Source organism: Pseudorca crassidens, chromosome 13 (assembly GCF_039906515.1).
Source record: "Pseudorca crassidens isolate mPseCra1 chromosome 13, mPseCra1.hap1, whole genome shotgun sequence".
In the NCBI taxonomy this organism is placed as follows: Eukaryota; Metazoa; Chordata; class Mammalia; order Artiodactyla; family Delphinidae; genus Pseudorca; species Pseudorca crassidens.
The window spans coordinates 47,738,355-47,757,880 of record NC_090308.1 but is presented as its reverse complement, the minus strand read 5'-3'; the positions used below and the strand labels follow the sequence as shown (position 1 = coordinate 47,757,880).

Below are 19,526 nucleotides of genomic sequence, written 5' to 3'. Positions count from 1 at the left end.
TAATAAACATTAAGCATAGCAGAAGAAAAAAATGGACAAATGTATAAATTTATAGCAAGAGCTATCTTATGTTTGATTAATAACATAAGTACTGTTAGAGGAAAATGGAAAAAAGCAAATTGCTTGAATTTTAGAGTTATATATAAACTCTCTGAGGCCACTGATGAATCATTAAGTGTCCTGAGAAAGCCCTAAAAGCCTTGGAAAAGCTGTTCCTTCTCTCTTGTTTTTTTTTCCCCCCCAGCTATATCTGTAATGTTTTTCTTCTTTTTAAAATGAAGTATAGTTGATTTACCATATTATATTAGTTTCGGGTGTACAGCATAGTGATTCAGTATTTTTATAGGTTATACTCCATTTAAAGTTATTATAAGATATTGGCTATATTCTCTGTGCTATACAATATATCCTAGTAGCTTAATTATTTTATACATAATAGTTTGCACCTCTTCACGTCCTACCCTCTATTTTGCCCCTCCCCCCATCCTCTCCCCACTGGTAACCACTAGTTCGTTCTCTGTCCTTCTGTCTTGTTAATGTGTAAATTTCACCAGGTCTTTTGTTTTTTTTTAAATTAATTAATTTTATTTCTGGCTGTGTTGGGTCTTCATTTCTGTGCGAGGGCTTTCTCTAGTTGTGGCAAGCGGGGGCGACTCTTCATCGCGGTGCGCAGGCCTCTCACTATCGTGGCCTCTCTTGTTGCGGAGCACAGGCTCCAAACGCACAGGCTCAGTAGTTGTGGCTCCGGGCCCAGCCACTCCGCGGCATGTGGGATCTTCCCGGACCAGGGCTCGAACCCGTGTCCCCTGCATTGGCAGGCAGATCCTCAACCACTGCGCCACCAGGGAAGCCCCGGTCTTTTGTTTTTAACTGTCTCATGTTTTATTTGTTAAAATATAATATACTTTTGAATAATCTCAAAATTTAACTGTAGTATGGATATTTGCTTATCCCTCAACTCATTGTATTAATATCAAATTAAAGTTTGTGCAAGTTTGAGGAACCTAAATTTAGCTGATAAGGGTTCTATCATGATTTTTATATCAACTAGAAAATAAATTGTTATGATAGAGGATTAATAGAAATAGAAATCTTAATTTGAAGAATGTTCCTTTGTGAGGCTATACCTGGACATTGACTTTTACCCCACATTTACCAGGTGGCTCTGGTGAGGGGAAAGAATTGTCTGATCCATTGAGAGTATATTTCTGCTAGTTTAACCTTATCTCTAAATTCTGACACACCTCTTTGGAAAAGGCCTCACAGACACTAACTCCAAGGATTACAGAGCACCAGGAGAAAAGGCCACTTTATGTATTCATGCTGTAGGGAAGAGTCTTGAGATCCAAAGGAAGTTTGAGGGCTGCACATCTCTTATGTATTAGCTCCCAGATGCCCTGCCACTTTCCATTTTCCCCACTTTCTAACCCCATTATCTGTATCTAGTTTTTTTCACCCCTCTACTTGTTGGCAGCTCACTTGTAATCAGAAAGTTTATATTCCCTCGTAACAGATTGGAGAAAAACTCATTTAATGGTAGGTAGTGCCTACCATTTGGAGGCAAAATTGCAAACATGGACAACTGGTGTGCAGTTATGTAATCCAGCTGTGTCTGCATCCATGTCAAATTCAACTGATTTATTCTCAGAGTAACATGACCAGAACAACTGTAGCATTCAGTCTTCAGAGCACGGTTTAAGATTCTGTGTGCCCAGTCCTCACAGCCATGCAAGGGTTTGTTTTAAACCATAAGTTTCTTTTAAACACATATAGTATTTTTTATTTCCCACATGTTTAATTAACATTTAGTTTATAAGAAGCTCCCACAAATATTCTCTGTCACTGGAGCCTCAGGGCCACCCTATGAGATGGGCAGGATCGGTTTCCATTCAGCAGGAAAGGAACCGGACTTGGGGTTGTTAAGACAACTTGCTTAGGGTTGAAAGGCCGGTGCCTGGTGCAGCTGGGGCTTGAGCCTGGTCTTCTTAAGAGTGTGGCTTTGAAGATATTTAAATGCCTGCAAAAAAAAAGGACAGTAATTTAGGCGTTGAAGGGATTGTACGGGTCACTTAATTGCACTTTTCTTTTTTTTAAGTCTGGTAGAGGGACTAAGACACAGAAAGGTTAAGTTGCTTGCCAAATGTCACATAGTTATAAAAGTGGCAGAACCTGGTGTAACATGCAAGAATATCCGTGGAAAATGAATGGAAGCTTATCGTAGCCTAAAGTGTAAATGTGTATGTAGTAGAAACTGAATCATTAAAGGAGTGAAGTTGTCTCACCTTACATAACTCTAGTCAGTTTATAGGGTTCATTTCCCAATCGGGAGGTTGCTTCCCCATTTTGACACAGTCTAGTTCTTCAAAGCTGCCAGTAACAGTTGTACTGGCTTTGTCGTCTTTCTTTCATGGATATATTTAGAGCTCAGGGTTATGGTTATTGTGTGGCAGAGCCCTGAGAATGCAGGATTCATAGCAGAATCCATGTAAACCAGAGGTTACTGTATATTGGGCCAGGACTGGGCTGCTGAGCTGACCTCTCCTGTTGTGTTTATCTCTGTTCATTGTAAGGTTCTGGCAGAAGAGCCTTGGTGCCCATTACATGTCCTCAGCCCTGGGATGATGATTGCAGAGTTTTGGAAACATTTTTAGAATGATTTCCATTGGAGTTGCATAATCTGAAGAGTTGCCCTATCTCAGTCTTCTTGGCACTGCAAGCAAATAAAAGAGGCAGAGTTGACGTTTTAATTTTGTTTTTAGCCTGGGCACTAAACACTAGAGGCTAAGTACTAGGGGCTAAAGTTTCATTATTTCCTCCCTCCCTTCCTTCTTTTTGTTCTTGATTTGGTTTATTATTCTGATTATTGTTACTTTAACACTTATTAGCTATGCAGAATGCTATGGTAGTTTGCAGAATAAAAAGTAATCACATTGCTTTTTCACCAAGATTTTCTAATTTAAGTAATTTTTCTTCTATTTTTCATTCAAAAATAGGCTTATAAAATTTCTTTGACACAAGAATATTTCTTTGTATAGTGTATTAATTTAAATATCAGAATTAACCATTAAGATTCCCTGTGTGCTGATTATATATACCCACGCACAACTCCTACATTTTTTCGCTATTATGTGGTCTGGAAGTGTTTTGTTTGTTCACTTATTTTCATTTCATTCATTCATTCCCATCCCAGTGAACTTCCAGAAAGAATATAAAGGTATTTCCTTCACACATATATTTTCTGATTCAACTCTGACAGCAGCCTTTTATGAGGAAAGCAGTGCTAATACTGGTTTCTCCCACTAATAGATAAGAACCTTGACCATCAGAGAGGTTGTATTTTGCTCAGAGTTGCACAGTCAGTGGCAGGGATGTTATTAGAATAGAATTAGAATGGGTTATTCCATTCTGTCACTGTTGTATTTTCTTACACATGTGTGACTTCCTCTAATTACAACTCAGTTGTACAGATTCAGGTTGAGAAGATTCAAGCATTCAAGTGAATATCTGGCAAATATTCACTGAGCACCTGTCGGGTGCCTCTAGGTGTGGGGATGCAGTGGTGAGAACAGACGTGATCTCTGCTCTCACGGAGCTCAATAAATAAGTAAGCACATAAATAAACAAGGTAGTTTTCACATAGTGATATTTTCTTTGAAGAAAATAAAATGAGATGGAAGGTGATGGTGGGATGTAACCTTAGTTTGTAAAGTCAGGGACAGCCTCTTTGAGGAGGTGCCAGTAGGTGCCTTCTCTCAGTGAAGGGTAGCGTTAGGTATTTGGAAGATACAAAAATGATACAGCTTCCTATTGCCCTCAGGAAGCCTGTGACATGGAATTTCTCTAGTTTCCATCTTTAAGGCCAGCCAACAGTTGATGAATTTTTTTATTCAACTTATTTTTATCTGATATATTCAAATCTGCATGTTAGAATTTTAAAATTCTTGCATAGGACCCAAGCTTTGCTTTTTCTCCAGATACTTCATTCACGACTTATAACTTCTGATAATACACTACAGTTTCTCAGTTCTCATGTGATTATTACAGGAGTGAATAGACATCCTCTCTCCATCACTTTATCCCCACTTTTCAGATTTTTTTCAATGGTGTCTATGCTTTTCTTGCTTTTCTAACCTTGCATTTATTTCCCTGCAGATCTCAACATCTGCTGAAATTTGACTACTCAGGTTAGTGAAAATTTGCCCATTTATCAGTTTTGTGCCTTAGGCAGTATTCACCAGCATTCTCCTACTTGAGATGAATAAGGATCTTTACTTCTCTGGCCACTTGTGTGTGACTAATTAATGGTGAAGTTAAATATCTACAGAACATTTTCATCAAAAAAAAGCTAGCCGGGTTGTTTTTGGGTTTTTTTGGAATTTTTTTCTTTCGAATTGTAATACACTAGCATAGGAACATGATAGGAAGACATTACGTAATTAATACATAAGAAACCTAGAAAACTGATTATTTACAAATAAACTAAAACAGAGCTGCTGCTTTTAGTAAGGTAGAGTAAGTTTGTCATGTGTTCCAAATTGTATTTATTTAGCCAAAAATAAGTATTTACAAATAATTCAACAATAGTTTTTAGAAGTGATGCATGGTTTATTCAGGCATGAAAATTATCCCTAGAATGTAGGCCCCAAACTGCTAAAAGATTTAAAATTTGGAGGGAAAACGAAATCCACAAACATTTAAGAATATCTGATTTTAACTTAAGTTGAAAAGCAGCAGTAGTGTATTTTTGTTAGGCCCTTATCCTGTATAATGTATTCAATGTAAGTATGGGAAAGGCTGGTGAAAACTGTGGATTTATCTACAAAATACATTGGGGAGTTTTGTGTGGGGAGTGTCCTAACACCTCAGGAAATGATAAAGAAGAACCAGGTAAGGTAGATTAGACAAGGGTAGGGACAGAGCCTCCTTTCCATTGCTCCATCCCCAGCACCAAGCATGTGCCTGGCACACAAATACTTTTTGACCAGTTTGAGGCTGAGCTATAGGTTGGTTGAATTGCTGGAATATGATGTCTACTAATTTCCCTACTCGTGACTACTTTTCATCCTAATAATACTTTATGTTCTTCAAATTCTTTTTTCTTTGATCCTCAATATACAACCCCTGGAGGTGAGAACAGTTTTATCTCCATTTTATAGGGAGAGGAGTTAGTTGCTTTTGAGACTTTCTCTGGCCACATACAAATAGTTAGTGGCAGGGTGTGGTTTAAAGGTTAAATAATAGAAGTAAAAGTATGCTTATCTAGACTAGTGTCAATGTGGAGTAATTTAAAGATACGGAAATGGGTGGCTCGAGGTACATAGTCAGCCCTGCTGAGGTGAAACAATACCTCTTAGGCCTTGTACCATCTTCCAAGCTGCTTCCAGGAGAATGGGATGCCTAGGTGACCACAGCCCAATAAGTAGCCTAACAGATGACCCACGCTCTTGACCCATGTACCCATCTGTGCAATTTAAAATGTTGCCATATGTTGATTATTTAATTTATGAAGCATTACAATAGCCTCAACGTACATCCGGTATCCCTATTCCTACTTAACTGTATCTGCTTCTGTGAATACATTTTTTCCTTTTATGTTTCTTTCTCCTCGGGAGCTGTCTTAGGGACTTTTCACGATTCCCTGCCAGTGTCTCCTGTTCTTCAGCTCTCGGGGCTGCCTTGGATCCTGGAGTAGGGGTTGCCCAGTCCTAGGGTTCCCGTCCTACCTCTTCCTTGTGAGGTGCTTTCTAAGTTCTGTATCACGTTCACCTTCACAGCCACCCTGTCACACATCTAGAGCAGTGTGTCAGACCCAGTGCCTCCTTTTCTCTCCTGAAACAAAATTCCTAGGTCATGAAACCTGCCTATATACATAATTTTAAAAAAATCAGTAATGCCCCACTTGTAACACAAGGAGAAATAAAAAGTAATTCTTGAATAAAATAAAGGTAATGCTTGGGATACATGTGACAACATAGAGGAACCTTGAAGACATTATGCTAAATGAAATAAGCCAGATACAAAGTCTATGATTCCACTTAGATGAGATACCTAGAGGAGTCGAATTCATAGAGACGAAAGTAGAATGGGGGCTGCCAGGGACTTGGAGAAGGGGGGACAATGGGGGTTATTATTTAATGGGTACAGAGTTTCAGTTTGAGAAAATGGAAAAGTTCTGGAGATAGATGGTGGTGATGTTTGCACAAGAAGGTGAATACTTAATGCCAATGACTATACACACTCAAAACTGGTTTAAATGGTAAATGTTATGTGATATAAATGTTGTTAAAATAAAAAACAATAATTGGAAAAAAGGTAATGCTTGGACACAACTATATCAGAAAGATAAAAATAGCCTCCACAGATTTCTGAAACACCCCCAAGGGAGTGGTACTGCCATTATTGTGAACCAGTGTGCAGTATTGGTTTGAAACTAAGAAACTGATGCCCAAGATCTTAGACTCAATAAGGAGTAGAGCTCATAATTTGACTCCAAAGACTTTTTTCTTGCTACTATGCCTAGGCCTTCCAACTCTCAGTCCACAAAAGTTTTCTCTTTGCCATGCCAGCTGCCTTAATCCAGACCACTCAGGCTTTGTACTTTCTTATCTGTCCTAAAGGGGTGTGGTCCTTTTCTTCCTGAACACTAAAATCACAAGACAGGACTGAACATGTTTAAAATAATGTTAATCACCAACACCCCCAAACTCTGAAATAGTCTTATTCTTAAGAAAAGGGTAAAAAATCGGGGTAGACAATCTCACAAGTATGTGAAAGCGACAGCAGTGGAAGGAAAACTTTTCTGGGCCTAATCCTAACAATTGCTTTTTTTTTTCTTTGGACGTGCCCCGCAGCCTGCGGGATCTTAGCTCCCCAACCAGGGATTGAACCCATGCCTCCTGCAGTGGAAGCTCGGAGTCCTAACCAGTGGACTGCCAGGGAATTCCCTAATCCTAATAATTTTTAATCTTCATTCAGATAAAATTTTTTTTGAATTTTATGTGATACTAGGGAGAGAGTTGGCAATTAGATAACTCTTAGAATTAATAGAAAAGACACTCACTATGGTGTGCCTTAGGAAGACTAGAGGAGAAAGGAGGCCAGATGGCTTTTGGTAAAAGGGTTCTCTAGCCAGCACCACTAGCCTGAGGGAATCTTAGTGAGGAGAGGGTAGAAGAAGGTAGAATTTTCATGGAAGGATCAATCTTTTTTCACTTTAGAATTAAGGGCAAAATTAAGCTGAATAAGAACTAATAGTGCTCTAATTTCTCTCAAAAATTAGATCTACCTTAAACAAATTAAAATTTCAGTAAAACAACAGTCGACACATCTTTCTGTGTTCAAGAAGAAATAGAACCAATTATGATAATTTACAAAATATCTGGCTTATTAGCATTATAGCCAGGGTCATTAAGTAAAGTTATAAAATTACCCAGGAATCCTAGTGATTTAACTAATACTTTCTGAAATTATCCCTTTCTATTTTAAGATGAAGTCTATCTTAAACTTCTAAAATTTAACCTTAATTGAACTAGCCTTTTGTTGGGTATATTTGTTCAATTTGGACTACTTTTCCAAATTCATGCAATTCAGCTAATGACTGCAGACTCCATAACCCACACCTATCTATTTGCATGTACATTTAGCTGATAGGTGATTTTATCACCAGATAAATCCAGGAGTAAGTTTAAAAGAGCATATCCCTCCACCTTTTTTTAAACAAATACAAACATAGAAACACATGATGCCTCAGAAGAGCATTAATCACAACCAGGAGTCCACATCTTCGGAGACCTTTCTATCACCGTGTATCTTCAGAGTACTCTACTAAAGCGTTAGTCAGGCGGTCATGCAGTGGACCATGGCTGAGACCTCCCGAGCCATCTTGACCAGAGTAGAGACAGTCTACCTCCTTCACAGATGGGCACTGTCTTAACAATTCACAGTCCATTGTGTTCATCCCAACTATCCAGGAACCAAGGGTCTGAGAGAGTGGTGACCCTGGTGTGCCAAGAATGAGACTTCAAGAAAGAAACTCTTCAGAATCATATTTGAATTTAGGTGGAATGAATAAAAGTTTTTTAAAAAATGGATTAAACATCTTTCATTGTTCTGGAAGGACTAGAATAATTTTTGATAATTTGAGAAATATCTGACACAGAAATTATTGTCAGGGTCACTAAATAATTTCAAGTTACCTAAAAATCCTAGTGACTTATTTTTTATTTTAAGATGAAGTTCATCTTAACTTCTGTAATTCAGGATTATTTGAACTGGTATCTGAATCCAAATTGGTTTTGACAGACACTCCCTCTAGAACATGTTGCCAAATCTTGATCTGATCTAAATAATGCTGTGTTAAGGATGGACTTTTCTTTTTTAATCTAAGGAAAATTATTTTTCAAAAAAACAAAAAGAAAAATGAAGGATTTAAAGAATTTCTAGAGTTAGAAAATGTTTTCAAAATCAGACCAAAGTTTTCCAAACCATTAGCTATCTTCCTTCCTTCCAAACCCTTTTTCTATCCCTTGGTGGCTGTTAAATAATTTTCCTGGAAACTCTTCCCTCTTTTTTTCTCAGTCCTGACATTTATCTGTCTTAACAGCGCCATGTGTGAATACTTGCACTATGGAAACCCATCTTAATGAAATGGAAAGACTGGCCGTTTAAAAAAACAAACAGAACCAACTACCCATGCCTCCTAGAGTCCTGCCAGGCCAAAGGTCTGCCCTCCACTGGGTCAGCTGCTGAGCAGGCAGGCGGTACCCGCACCACGGGTTTAGTCATGTCAAATATCTTACTAGTATAGAGACAGTGGGCTGCCTAAGATGTTAGTCCTTAAAAATGTTGGCAGGCAAGGAAATTCTGCGTTTTCACTTCAAGTACATCTTGGAGCTGTTTTATTTCAAAGCACAGTTTATCAAATTTAACAAGTTAAAATGATGTTTTGAGGCTGACCTAATCAATGACTGTCTTATGGCTATAGAGTCCGATTTCAATATTATGTGATATAAAGGGCTTAATTTTATGTACCCATATCTATGGACTTAGTTTCCTGCTATCTTTAGTCACCTCACTGGGCTTGCTGGTGTACACTGCCCATGTAAAACTTCCTCAGGGAATGAATGCCCTTTCTTCCTTTTCTTAGCAAAAACAGAGATAGAGAAAACACAGTTGTTTAAAAAAGAAAGAAAAAAACCAAACCAAACCCTCGTTCCATTCAGAAGATTTCTGTTCATCTTTCTTTGAAGTCAAAGGGTAGTATAAAGTTTTGATTTGCAACAAAATCTGAGATTATCCATTAACCACTCTAGCAGGCCTCTGCCTTTCAAATGTACATCTAATTTTTAAAGGGACCAGGCTCTTTTCTTTGTGTTTACCTTTCAAAAAGTATATTTAAGTAGAATGGTCTTTTAGAGTTACGGAGTAGCTTTTCAGATGTTGAAAGGATATATTCTTAGAAAAACTGCATGCAAATGAGAGGCAACAAGCTGAAACTGCTAATCTCAGGAGTGAACAGCAAGTGAGAAGTACTCTGAATGCAGCATCTCTGTTGGGAAGTAGGAAGCTGCAGAAATCATTCTGAATTCCACAACCCCTGAAAATACTGTGTAGCATTTACTATCCCATTTTTGAATGTACTGCGTAAATGTAAATGATACGGGTCCCCTGTCCTCGCCAAGAGTTTATTCTCAGACACAGAAGGAGTGCACGTGACTACCTGTTGCCCACCTTGTTTTCAGCTTGATGGTATGGATCTGAAGAGGAGGGCAGAGGATCAGGGAATCAAATGCTCACAGACAAGGACAGATGATGACTGCTGTCTGGAATCTGTTAATCTCCCAAAGGGCGTAGTAACTGCAACAACAGCGGATGATAAATATTGTCGTTTTGTTTTGTTTTTCCTCCATCCTGCAAAGGCAGTTGTAGTTTCATTAGTCCCATAGCCTGCAGTGCTCTATTGGGCCCGGACCGGGGCACAAACCCGGGTCCCCTGCATCGGCAGGCGGACTCTCAACCACTGCGCCACCAGGGAAGCCCTCCCTTCTTTCTTAACTACTATACACCCCCAAAGATGTATAGTTTAAATTGTATATACCAAAGTTTTATCATGTTTTTATGTAATAAGTTACATAAAAGATATTAAACAAAAACCACCCATCCCCTTAAAAAGTTGTGTGTGTGGAAGGACAGTGAGGCTAATGACCATCATGGCATGGCCAAATAACACAATCTTAGAAAACAGAACTATAAGTAATTATTAGACTTTTTTTTTTTTGGCTGCACCGTGTGGCCTGTGGGATCTTAGTTCCCTGACCAGGGATTGAACCCGGGCCCTCGGCAGTGAAAGTGCCGAGTCCTAACCACTGGACTGCCAGGGAATTCCCTAATTATTGGACCTTTTGGACCAGTGACCTCCTTGTTTTGCAGATGCGTAGCATCACTGGATTTCAGGGGCTTCCGTAAAGTGAGTTGGGATGCCCTTCTGTTGGGCCATCTTCTGTCGTGAAACCATTTGTCAAGGAGAAGCTTGAGTTTCTAACGCACTTACGTCAGCTGTATTGGACCTGGTTTTGTACTATGGCCACCCCAAACTGAGCTTCCTTCATGGTTGACTCTCTGACAGCCAGAGGACTCAGCCTGGGATCTCAGTGGAAGAACACTGTCTGATGTCTCCAAATGTCTGGTCCTGAGGCTCCCTGTAGGGAAGAGGTAGAGAGGGGAGAAGCCAGGGCTAGGCCGATCCAGCAGGAGGGTCACTTTCTTAGGCTGCTGCCCTCGACCTCTCAGAAACGGCTCTGCCTCTGGGCTCTAGTGAGGGGGGAGGAACTTCTCTCTTCATGTGGCTGGTCAGAAACATGTCATCTGTAGAGAGAGGCTGAATCACCATTTACTTGAAGTGGGGATGGTTAGGAGGAAGGGGGTAAACTGTGAGCTAGTGTGTCTTTCTTTCACCCGTGGATAAAGAATGCGCAGATATTATGGGATTTAAGTTCTTGGTTATTTTTGGATAACAAAACAATAAATAGGGTTTCACACAATCCAAAAATGGCTTCTGTGGTTAGCGAAAGTTGTTTGAATGATGGAAAATGTTTCAGGAGCAGGGAGCGTTCAAGCTGTCAGTCAGCAAGGCTCTGGTAATCCCTGAAAGGTGTGCAGCCCTGGAGTAAACACATGTTTAGAATAGAAACAAAAGACTAATTCCCTAAAGGCACTTACACATTTGGATAAAGTCCACTTTAAACCACTGCCATACAAAATGGCGTTATCCCCTGTGTAGATAGTGGCTTCTAATATAAGCTTTGCATCGGTTTAAATAAGTTAGGTTAAATACGGAAACATCTGTTCCACATTTTCATGTCCCTTTCCATGTGACTCTTTATGGGAAGTAATCAGTTTTGCCCAGCGTTCATGCATTCTGCTAAACTAAAATGTGTGCCAGTCTCCAGAGAGATGGGCAGGGATTCGTAGAATAGTTGGTGGCAGTCATGGGAGGCCCAGGCTGCAAGTAGAACACGCCAGCTTTCCTGGGTGCTACTCCCTCACCAAGAAAGGCTCTCTAAGATCCAGAGATGCAGCAGCCCCCGATTCCATTCTCCAGTCACCCAGATTCCCTTACTTCCTGACAAAAATCCAAAAAACAAAATAAACCTCAACTTTATTTTGCAGATTTTGGCTGAGGGTGGGGAAGGAGGTATTAGAAGCTGTAGTTCTTGCTTTACTTAAACAATGACAACAATAATAAAATTCAATGAAATAATGCCCCTTATAGCTGAAGAAGTAAGTTTCCACTTAAGTGTAATTTGAATTTACCAAATTTACCTTATTTCAAGAGACCCAAAACATTTCACCTCATTATTTCTTTTAAGGATTACAAAGTGTAGAGCAGGGGGCAAAAATAAACGACTAATAAAGGATAATAGCAATTTGGCAGGCAGGTGTTCTTAGTTTCATCAAAAGAATGACTAGCATATTCAGTCTTATTTGAATACTAAAGAATGTCTTAAAAAGTTATTCTAGATCCTTTGGGTGTTTCCTAAAGTAGATTAATACATCAGAGTCTGGATTCAAATTCCAAATAAAGCTGATGAATACACATAATTATTATCTCACCTGCCTTAGATCAGGTTATTCATTTTCTTCAGAATTGAGCTGGAATCCATCTCTGATAAGGACTTGGAGGAATTAGCCAGTTTGAGGTCACTTTTATCAATAGCTGTTTTATCTTTGTGACCGTAAGTGAATTTCTTAGACCAGCACTGTCCAGTAGAAATATAATGCAAGCCACATAAGTAATTTAAAATTTTCTACTAACCACATTTTTAAAAGTTAAAAAAAAATGAAATTAGTTTCATAATATATTTTATTTAGCCAATATAGCCAAACTGTTATTCTAACATGGAATCAGTATTTTAAAATTATTGAGATATTTTTTGTGTTTTTTTTTCCCACTAAGTTTTCTAAAATTTTTTTTTGCGTTTTACACTTAAAGCACATCTCAGTTCAAACTAACCACATTTCAAGTGCTGGATAGCCCACACGTGGCTAGCACCTACCGTACTGGACAGCACAGTGCTGACATGGTGAGGCTCCGCAGCAAAGTAGGGAGGCTTTGTTGGTCAAACCAGGAGTTTGAGCTTTACCCTGAAGGCTGTGGGATCATAGCAGAGCAGTGTTATTTTTAATTTGGAACTTAATCAGGTGGTCTCAGAGAATGCAGGTTAGAGATTCAGGAGTTGGGGGCTGTAGCATGAAGCACGTTAAAGGCTGTTGTAGGGGTCCAGGTGAGGAGTGATAACCCAGACTCAAACACTGGGGGGGACATGGACCAAAGGAAGAGTGTCTGAGAGATTTAGGAGGTAAAACCATCAGAACTGGGTGGTGACTGCTGGATCTGAAGGGAGGGAGGGGATAATCTAGGATGGTTGTCCAGTTTCTAAACCTGGGTAGCTGGGCCAGCAGTAGTGGTGGTAACTGAAACGGAGGGAGGCAGGCTGTGAGGGGGTGAGTGCGGCAGGGTACCAGCTGGGCCATCGCGCTTTCCGGCAAATTTGCTTTGCAGGCTTTCAGAATTCAGGCCAGCGTTTGGTGTAGGGGACAGTGAGTCTGTTTGAAACAACTGTTTGTTATGATAGCTCAGTGATTTCAGAGAAAGCAGTGGGAGTACAGACATGCTTTTTCTCCTTGCTGTGAGCACAGATAGGTGATCACTGAGAAAGTGGAAGCGCTGAGCAAGAGGTGGAAAGCGTGGAACTTAGGGGCCATGGGAGCAAAGCTTGTGTTAGGCAGTGGGTGCTGAGCCGCAGGTTTTGTCACCCATTATAACACCTGCTAGTCACACTCCTTTTAAAACATTGTTGGGTTGTAGATTTGCAGTCACTATTCTAAGTAGACTGTAAATTGAGGGAAAAGGTCTTTTTTAAAAAAAAAAAGGCTAAAATGAATATCACTATTAACTGTGTGTCAGGCACTAAGTTCTTTACAGAGATATTTAATCCTCACAAACACCCTCTTGAAGTACTGTTGCTGTCTCCAGTTTACAGACAAGGAGACTGAGGCCCTAGAGATTAACAACTTACCCAAGGTCACAAGGCTAGCAAGGAATGGAACCAGGACTTAAATGCAAACATTCTCTCTCCAGGCCTTTCTTCTTTCTGTTAAACTGACTCTATTTTTATCTGTTCTAATGCCACACAAATAGGCAAATCCTCAGGCAGAGAACCTTATGCTTTTATCCTGTAAGCTCCAGTATAACTTATTTCAGTTTGGTTCAGGTCCTCCTAGAAGAGAGGAAACTCCAGAATTGAGCCAACTCCAGAATTGAGCCTTAAACTACCTTTCAGGGGAGCAGATGATGGCTGGATCCTCGGGTGACCTTGTGAGGACAAGGTGGCATGGTGTGTTCAAAGGTCTCTTTCTTTAGCTCATGGCCCAGTGGTAACTGATAAAGGGTGTGCTGGTTACTTTTTATTAAAAATTTTTTTAAACCCTCTTATAAAAATTCTTATTTATAAACAAGCTAAACCATGTTAGCTTTTCTTCATGTGTTCTCATGAAAAATTTTATAAATTTTTTTTTACAGAACAAATTTTATAAATATTTGAATTTGGAAGGGGATGAGAGTCCATAACATGGTAGAGACACAAAGGCATTTGTACAGAGCTTCAAAACTTGTCCAGTTTTCCTACCATATTCAGTGTGGCTTCTTTCTCTTTGGTCTACAGATGAAACATGTGAATGAAAGGTTTCAAGATGAGAAAAATAAAGAGGTGGTTCTCATGTGCATCGGCATCACTTCAGGAGTTGGACGGCTGCTCTTCGGCCGGATCGCAGATTATGTGCCTGGTGTGAAGAAAGTTTATCTACAGGTACTTTCTTAATAAGCCTTTTTTCCTCCAGCAAATTTATCCTTACCACCTAATGGCTCATTATATTTACTTATTTGCTTAAATTCTTCTGTAAAAATGAGAAATACTTTCTAGAACCTAACTTTTACAAGCAGTTTTTCAAGGGCAAAATCAGTTATGAGTTTTGGGTTTTCAACATGAGAAATTGGCGAACAAACAACAATCTTTGTCTTGTCGTGGAACTCCACCAAACCAAAATGGTGTTTGCCCATTGTTTTTTCTAAGAATGATTTATTTTTGGCATAGTTCTCATAGTCACGTGCCTTTTGCAATACGCTGTGAAATTCAGGGGTGTGCGTGTCTTCTGAGTTTCTTTACTGCAGATCGCCTCCTGGGTATTGTGGGGTGTGCTATTCCAAGATCACGTCGACACTTATTTGACAAGTATTTAAGTGACTCCTCCGTGCCAGACGCTGTGCTAAACGGTACAGCTGAAGTATGGTCTGTGTGCTCAGTAGTTAATGGTCTCCGGGGAAGAAAGATAAAGCAGTGCTGCAGCACAGTGGAATAATGGTATGCTAGATGGGTGCCATAGAAACATAGGCACAGAGCATCTAAATCACTAGAGGAGGGTTGAGCAGGCTTCCTGGGCTGGTGGAGTGTTAAGCGGTGAGCAATAGTTAAATAGATAAGGAAGAGAGAAAAGGGTGTTTGTTGCAAGCAGAGGAAGCCACATGGGCAAAGAGATGTTAGGTCTGGGAAACGATGTTTGAATGGACTAAAGAGAGAATAGTAGATTGATTGGCTGAGGGATAGGCAGGAGTCAAGTTGGGAACGGCCTTTATGAGCACAGGAGAGGCCGAACTCTATCCTGAAATCTACCAGGAGCCATTAAGGATTTTAAGCAAGGGAGTGGCATGACATGAGTTGTTTTTTTTTTTGGTGGTACACGGGCCTCTCACTGTTGTGGCCTCTCCCCTTGCGGAGCACAGGCTCCAGACGCTCAGGCTCAGTGGCCATGGCTCATGGGCCCAGCCGCTCTGCGACATGTGGGATCTTCCCGGACCAGGGCATGAACCCGTGTCCCCTGCATCGGCAGGTGGACTCTCAACCACTGCGCCACCAGGGAAGCCCGACGTGAGTTGTATTTTATAAAGCTTAACCTAGTGACTGTGAAGGGTGGAATACAGAGGAGGAAGGGCAAGAGTTCAGACAGTCACAAAAGGCCACATATCATGTGGTTCCCTTTATATGAAGTGTCCAGAATAGGCGGATCCTGAGACAGAGAGTGCAGCCTAGTGGTTGCTAGTGGCTGGGGGAAGGAGGGTATGGGGAGTGACTGCTCCTGGGTATGGGGTTTCTTTTGGGGTGTTGTAAATATCCTAAAACTAGGCAGTAGTGATGGTTGTACAATCTTGTTAAACTAAAACCCGCGGTGAATTGTGCACTTTAAATGCGTGGGTGAATTCTTTGGTGTGTGAATTTATATTTCAGTAAAGCTATTGTTATTATTTATTTTAAAAAGTGGAGGCACAGGGACTAGTTGGAGAATATTGAAATAGTCTAGGCAGGAGGAACCAGGGCAGAGATGTTGGGATCAAACAGGGAGTAAAACAGGGATACAGGAAATGAGAATTCAGTGGAGCCGCCTAAGCTGGGCCTGAGATTTGTGGCTCAGGTAACAGTGGAAGGTTTTGCTGTTTTATCAAGATCAGTAATTCAGTAGAACAGAGTAAGAAGATGAGTTTGTTTTTGCCATGTTAAGTTTGTAGTGCTTGTGGGAAAGCCAAGTTGAGTTTGGAGCTCGTGGGAGAGCGTGGCTGAGAGACCTGTGGGACTTCGGCATTCATGGGCTTCTATGGGGTGAGTAGAGCGTGTGCAGGGGACACTGAAAGGGAGTGGCCAGCCTGGTAGGAAAAAAGCGAGGCACATAGTGTTTCCAGGGGCAGGAGTGGTCAGCAGTGTCAGTAACTAGTGAGAGGGCAGGCACGTTAAAGACTAATAGGTTTTCACTGGATTTAGCAACAGAGGGGAGTTTCAGTGGAGTGGCAGGTGCAGAAGACTGATCACGATCAGCTGATTAAATGGAAATACAGGCAACTTTGTCAAGGGCTTGGCTGTGGAAGGAAGGTAAAGGAGAGACAAAATGGGGGCTTGGGACTGGGGATTGCGCACGTCCGTTCACTGTAGAGATGAGGGGCAGTATCTGAGCAGGGCCTTGAAGGAAAGGTAGAACTTGGGCGAAGGACATGGTTGGAAAAGATATTTATTACAGATAAATTGCCTTTAATTGATTTGAAATAATAGCCATCCCCATTTACTGAGCACTTCCGTGTGCCAGACGATGAACTGAATGCTGTACGTACATTATCTTCTTTCCTCCTTGCCCAGCCCTTTGAGGAAGGTACCGTCGCTGTTTCCACTTAGGGATGCCAACACGGAAGAACAGGGAAGCTACCTCACTGTGGGTGTTTGTGTATAGGGCCAGGCAGAGAGCTGCAGGAAGGAGTCTGGTCACACGGCTAGAAGGAAGTGCAGACAGCTAGTAGAGTGCTACTTTTTAAAATATTCACTGTGTTAGGATCATTCCCCCTTTTATTAATACCCAACTGCGGATATCCCTGTCGAACACTTAGCAGAACATTGTCTTGTTCTCAAGTGTCAAGGGAGCCCTCTAATGGAAATTGGTTGTATTACAGACTTTTGGCTTCCTTTCATTTATTAAAGTAAAAAAGGAGTGCCCATTGTGCCCCAAGCACCAGCCCAGACCCTGGTAGGGGTGATACAAACAAGACAGACGTGGTCCCTGAGTTCCTGGAGCAAGACTTGAGGCAGGAGGAAGCTGGGAGTGAATGGGAACTCAAGAAGACAGGGAGAGTGGCCTGGGAAGAGGTTGGGAAGAGGAGGGCCCAGATTAAACAGGGCCTTGAAATCCCTGATGCAGACCTTTTACTCGAAGCATAGTAGGTCTTTGTTGGGGAATGACGGGATTTTACGTTTTAGTCGCTGTGGTCGCTCTGTGTGTAGAGGCTGTATTACTGGGAGGGAAGCAGGAGTGCTGGAGGGAGGGAGACCAGTTAGGAGGCCAATACAGTGTCCCGGGTCGAGGCGATTGGGGCCCAGACTAAGGTGCTGTGATGGATGAAGTCATGGTATGTTTTATACATCAGCACTTTACTCGGGAACAACTATAACTTTAGAAAGTTTCCCCCTACAGGCAGGGCAGTCGGGTCACTTACAACATATTGGGGGCACATACGTTAGTATTTCATGTGATTTATGAAAGAAAATATAGCCTTTCCTAGCTTGTCCCATGTTTGGTCTGCAGTTACACGGCAGTGCGTTAAGAATCAGTAATTTCGTTTTGGATGAAAGGTTAGTCACAGCCTGGCTTCTTTTAGGTCGCATCTGATTTTTTTCATCCAAATGTGCAGTGTGTGTAGCACCTGGTAGTGCGGGCTGAGTCACAGGCGAGATGACTGCGGTCCAGCCCGAGGAGGCCCGTGGAGGAGAAAGGCAGCCTTCGGTGTGTCCTGTGCTGCTGGGAGCCACTGACAGCACAGGGGCCAACGCAGGCCTACCCCACACAGGCGGCTGGGCTCACCACCCCGCTCTGTCCCTTCTTTTTCCTGGCTTCCCTGCCCCAACTCCCAAACATTCAGTGTGGGTTTTGATTCTTGGCTCTTTCTTCTCTGCTGCGACCAACTCCAGCTCTGCCTGTTTGCTTATTCTTCCTCCTCTCCCTGTCTCCCTGCCTGGCTGTCCGCCCTTTGGCGGCCTTTAAGGGTTGGAAGGCTTCTGCTGCTTATCTTCCTCTCCTGCCTTTTGTTGGTGCTGTGTTTTCTCAGACGTGTCTGCTCCTTGCTTTCGTCTGTTACAGCTCAGCCTGGTGGGGCCACGGCAGTTCCCCTCCCTCTCTGTCCCCATCACACGGGTTCTGAGTAGCCTCCGGGCCCAGAACACACTTCACAGCCTCCCACATGTTCTACTTTTGGGGCACAGTCATCTTGGGTTTGGGAGGCCGCAGAGTAGAAAAGCACAGGCTCTGGAGTGTGATATGACTTGTCTCTAGATCCGGCAGAGGGCTGTGTGAGGACTCATGGTGACAGCTTGCTTGCTTATTTATTTATATAAATTTATTCATTTTATTTTATTTATTTTTGGCTGTTGGGTCTTCGTTGCTGTACACAGGCTTTCTCTAGTTGCGGCGAGTGGGGGCTACTCTTCGTTGTGGTGCACAGGCTTCTCATTGCGGTGGCTTCTCTTGTTGCGGAGCACGGGCTCTAGGCACACGGGCTTCAGTAGTTGTGGCTTGCGGGCTCAGTAAGTGTGGCTCGCGGGCTCAGTAGGTGTGGCTCACGGGCTCTAGAGCGCAGGCTCGGTAGTTGTGGCACACAGGCTTAGTTGCTCCACGGCATGTGGGATCTTCCCGGACCAGGGCTCGAACCCGTATCCCCTGTGCTGGCAGGCAGATTCTTAACCACTGTGCCACCAGGGAAGTCCTGGTGACAGCTTATTTAAAGTGCCGGCCCAGAGTGGATCATTAATAGATCCTTGCTTTTATTGTTTTAGTATTCTATTAAATACTGAGGCAGATCCTGGTTTGGAACAGGTATCAAGGAGACCTTGGTTATCCTGATTTGGGGATCTTTGCTTATAGGTAACAGAGTTTAGGAATATATCTTACACTTCTGCTTAAGAGTTCTGAATTTAAACTTCCATCAGGGTCCTGGGTTCCAGGTATTTTCAGCCTAACAATTCTAAATGCCAAGCAAAGAGATGACCGAACTGCATTAATGATGAATAATGATGGTTAAAGAAAATCTTTGCAAGGGTTCCTGGAGTACTTTATTAGGAGAGGAAAGGCTATGTCCTGGTATCTTCTCAGCCATCTTTCTTAACTTCACAGACCTGTTTTTCTAGTCACCATTAAATTACTGCAGATTTGTGTGTTTAATATGTAACTGTTGTAAAAGTGTGAAAGTGTTTTTCAAAGGTTTGGAAGTTGTAACTCTAATGACAGAATCAAAAACTTTGGGTTTAGATCACTTTCCCATCGTGTCAGATTTCTCTGTGCCATGGACATACTGAAGTGTGGACGTCATATCCATGTATGTAAAGCAGACAAACCCAAACAACATGTGTGTACACAGAAGAGGTCTAGGAGGCTCACCAAATTGT

General features: G+C 41.6%; 1 protein-coding gene and 1 long non-coding RNA gene across 2 annotated transcripts in view; one reads left to right on the top strand and one right to left on the bottom strand.

The window, feature by feature from the left end:
• The window catches only part of SLC16A10 (solute carrier family 16 member 10), a 142,253-nt gene that overhangs the window by 106,831 nt on the left and 15,896 nt on the right, over positions 1–19,526 (top strand). The window contains exon 4 of the mRNA XM_067702339.1: positions 14,223–14,366. Within this exon, the coding sequence (XP_067558440.1) occupies positions 14,223–14,366 (144 nt within the window). The remainder of the gene's footprint in view (positions 1–14,222; positions 14,367–19,526) is intronic.
• On the bottom strand, positions 1,422–10,744 carry LOC137204645 (uncharacterized). The gene is made up of 3 exons (XR_010933776.1): positions 10,550–10,744; positions 9,730–9,855; positions 1,422–2,017 (listed from the first exon to the last, which is right to left on the bottom strand). It is a non-coding gene; the product is annotated as an uncharacterized lncRNA (long non-coding RNA).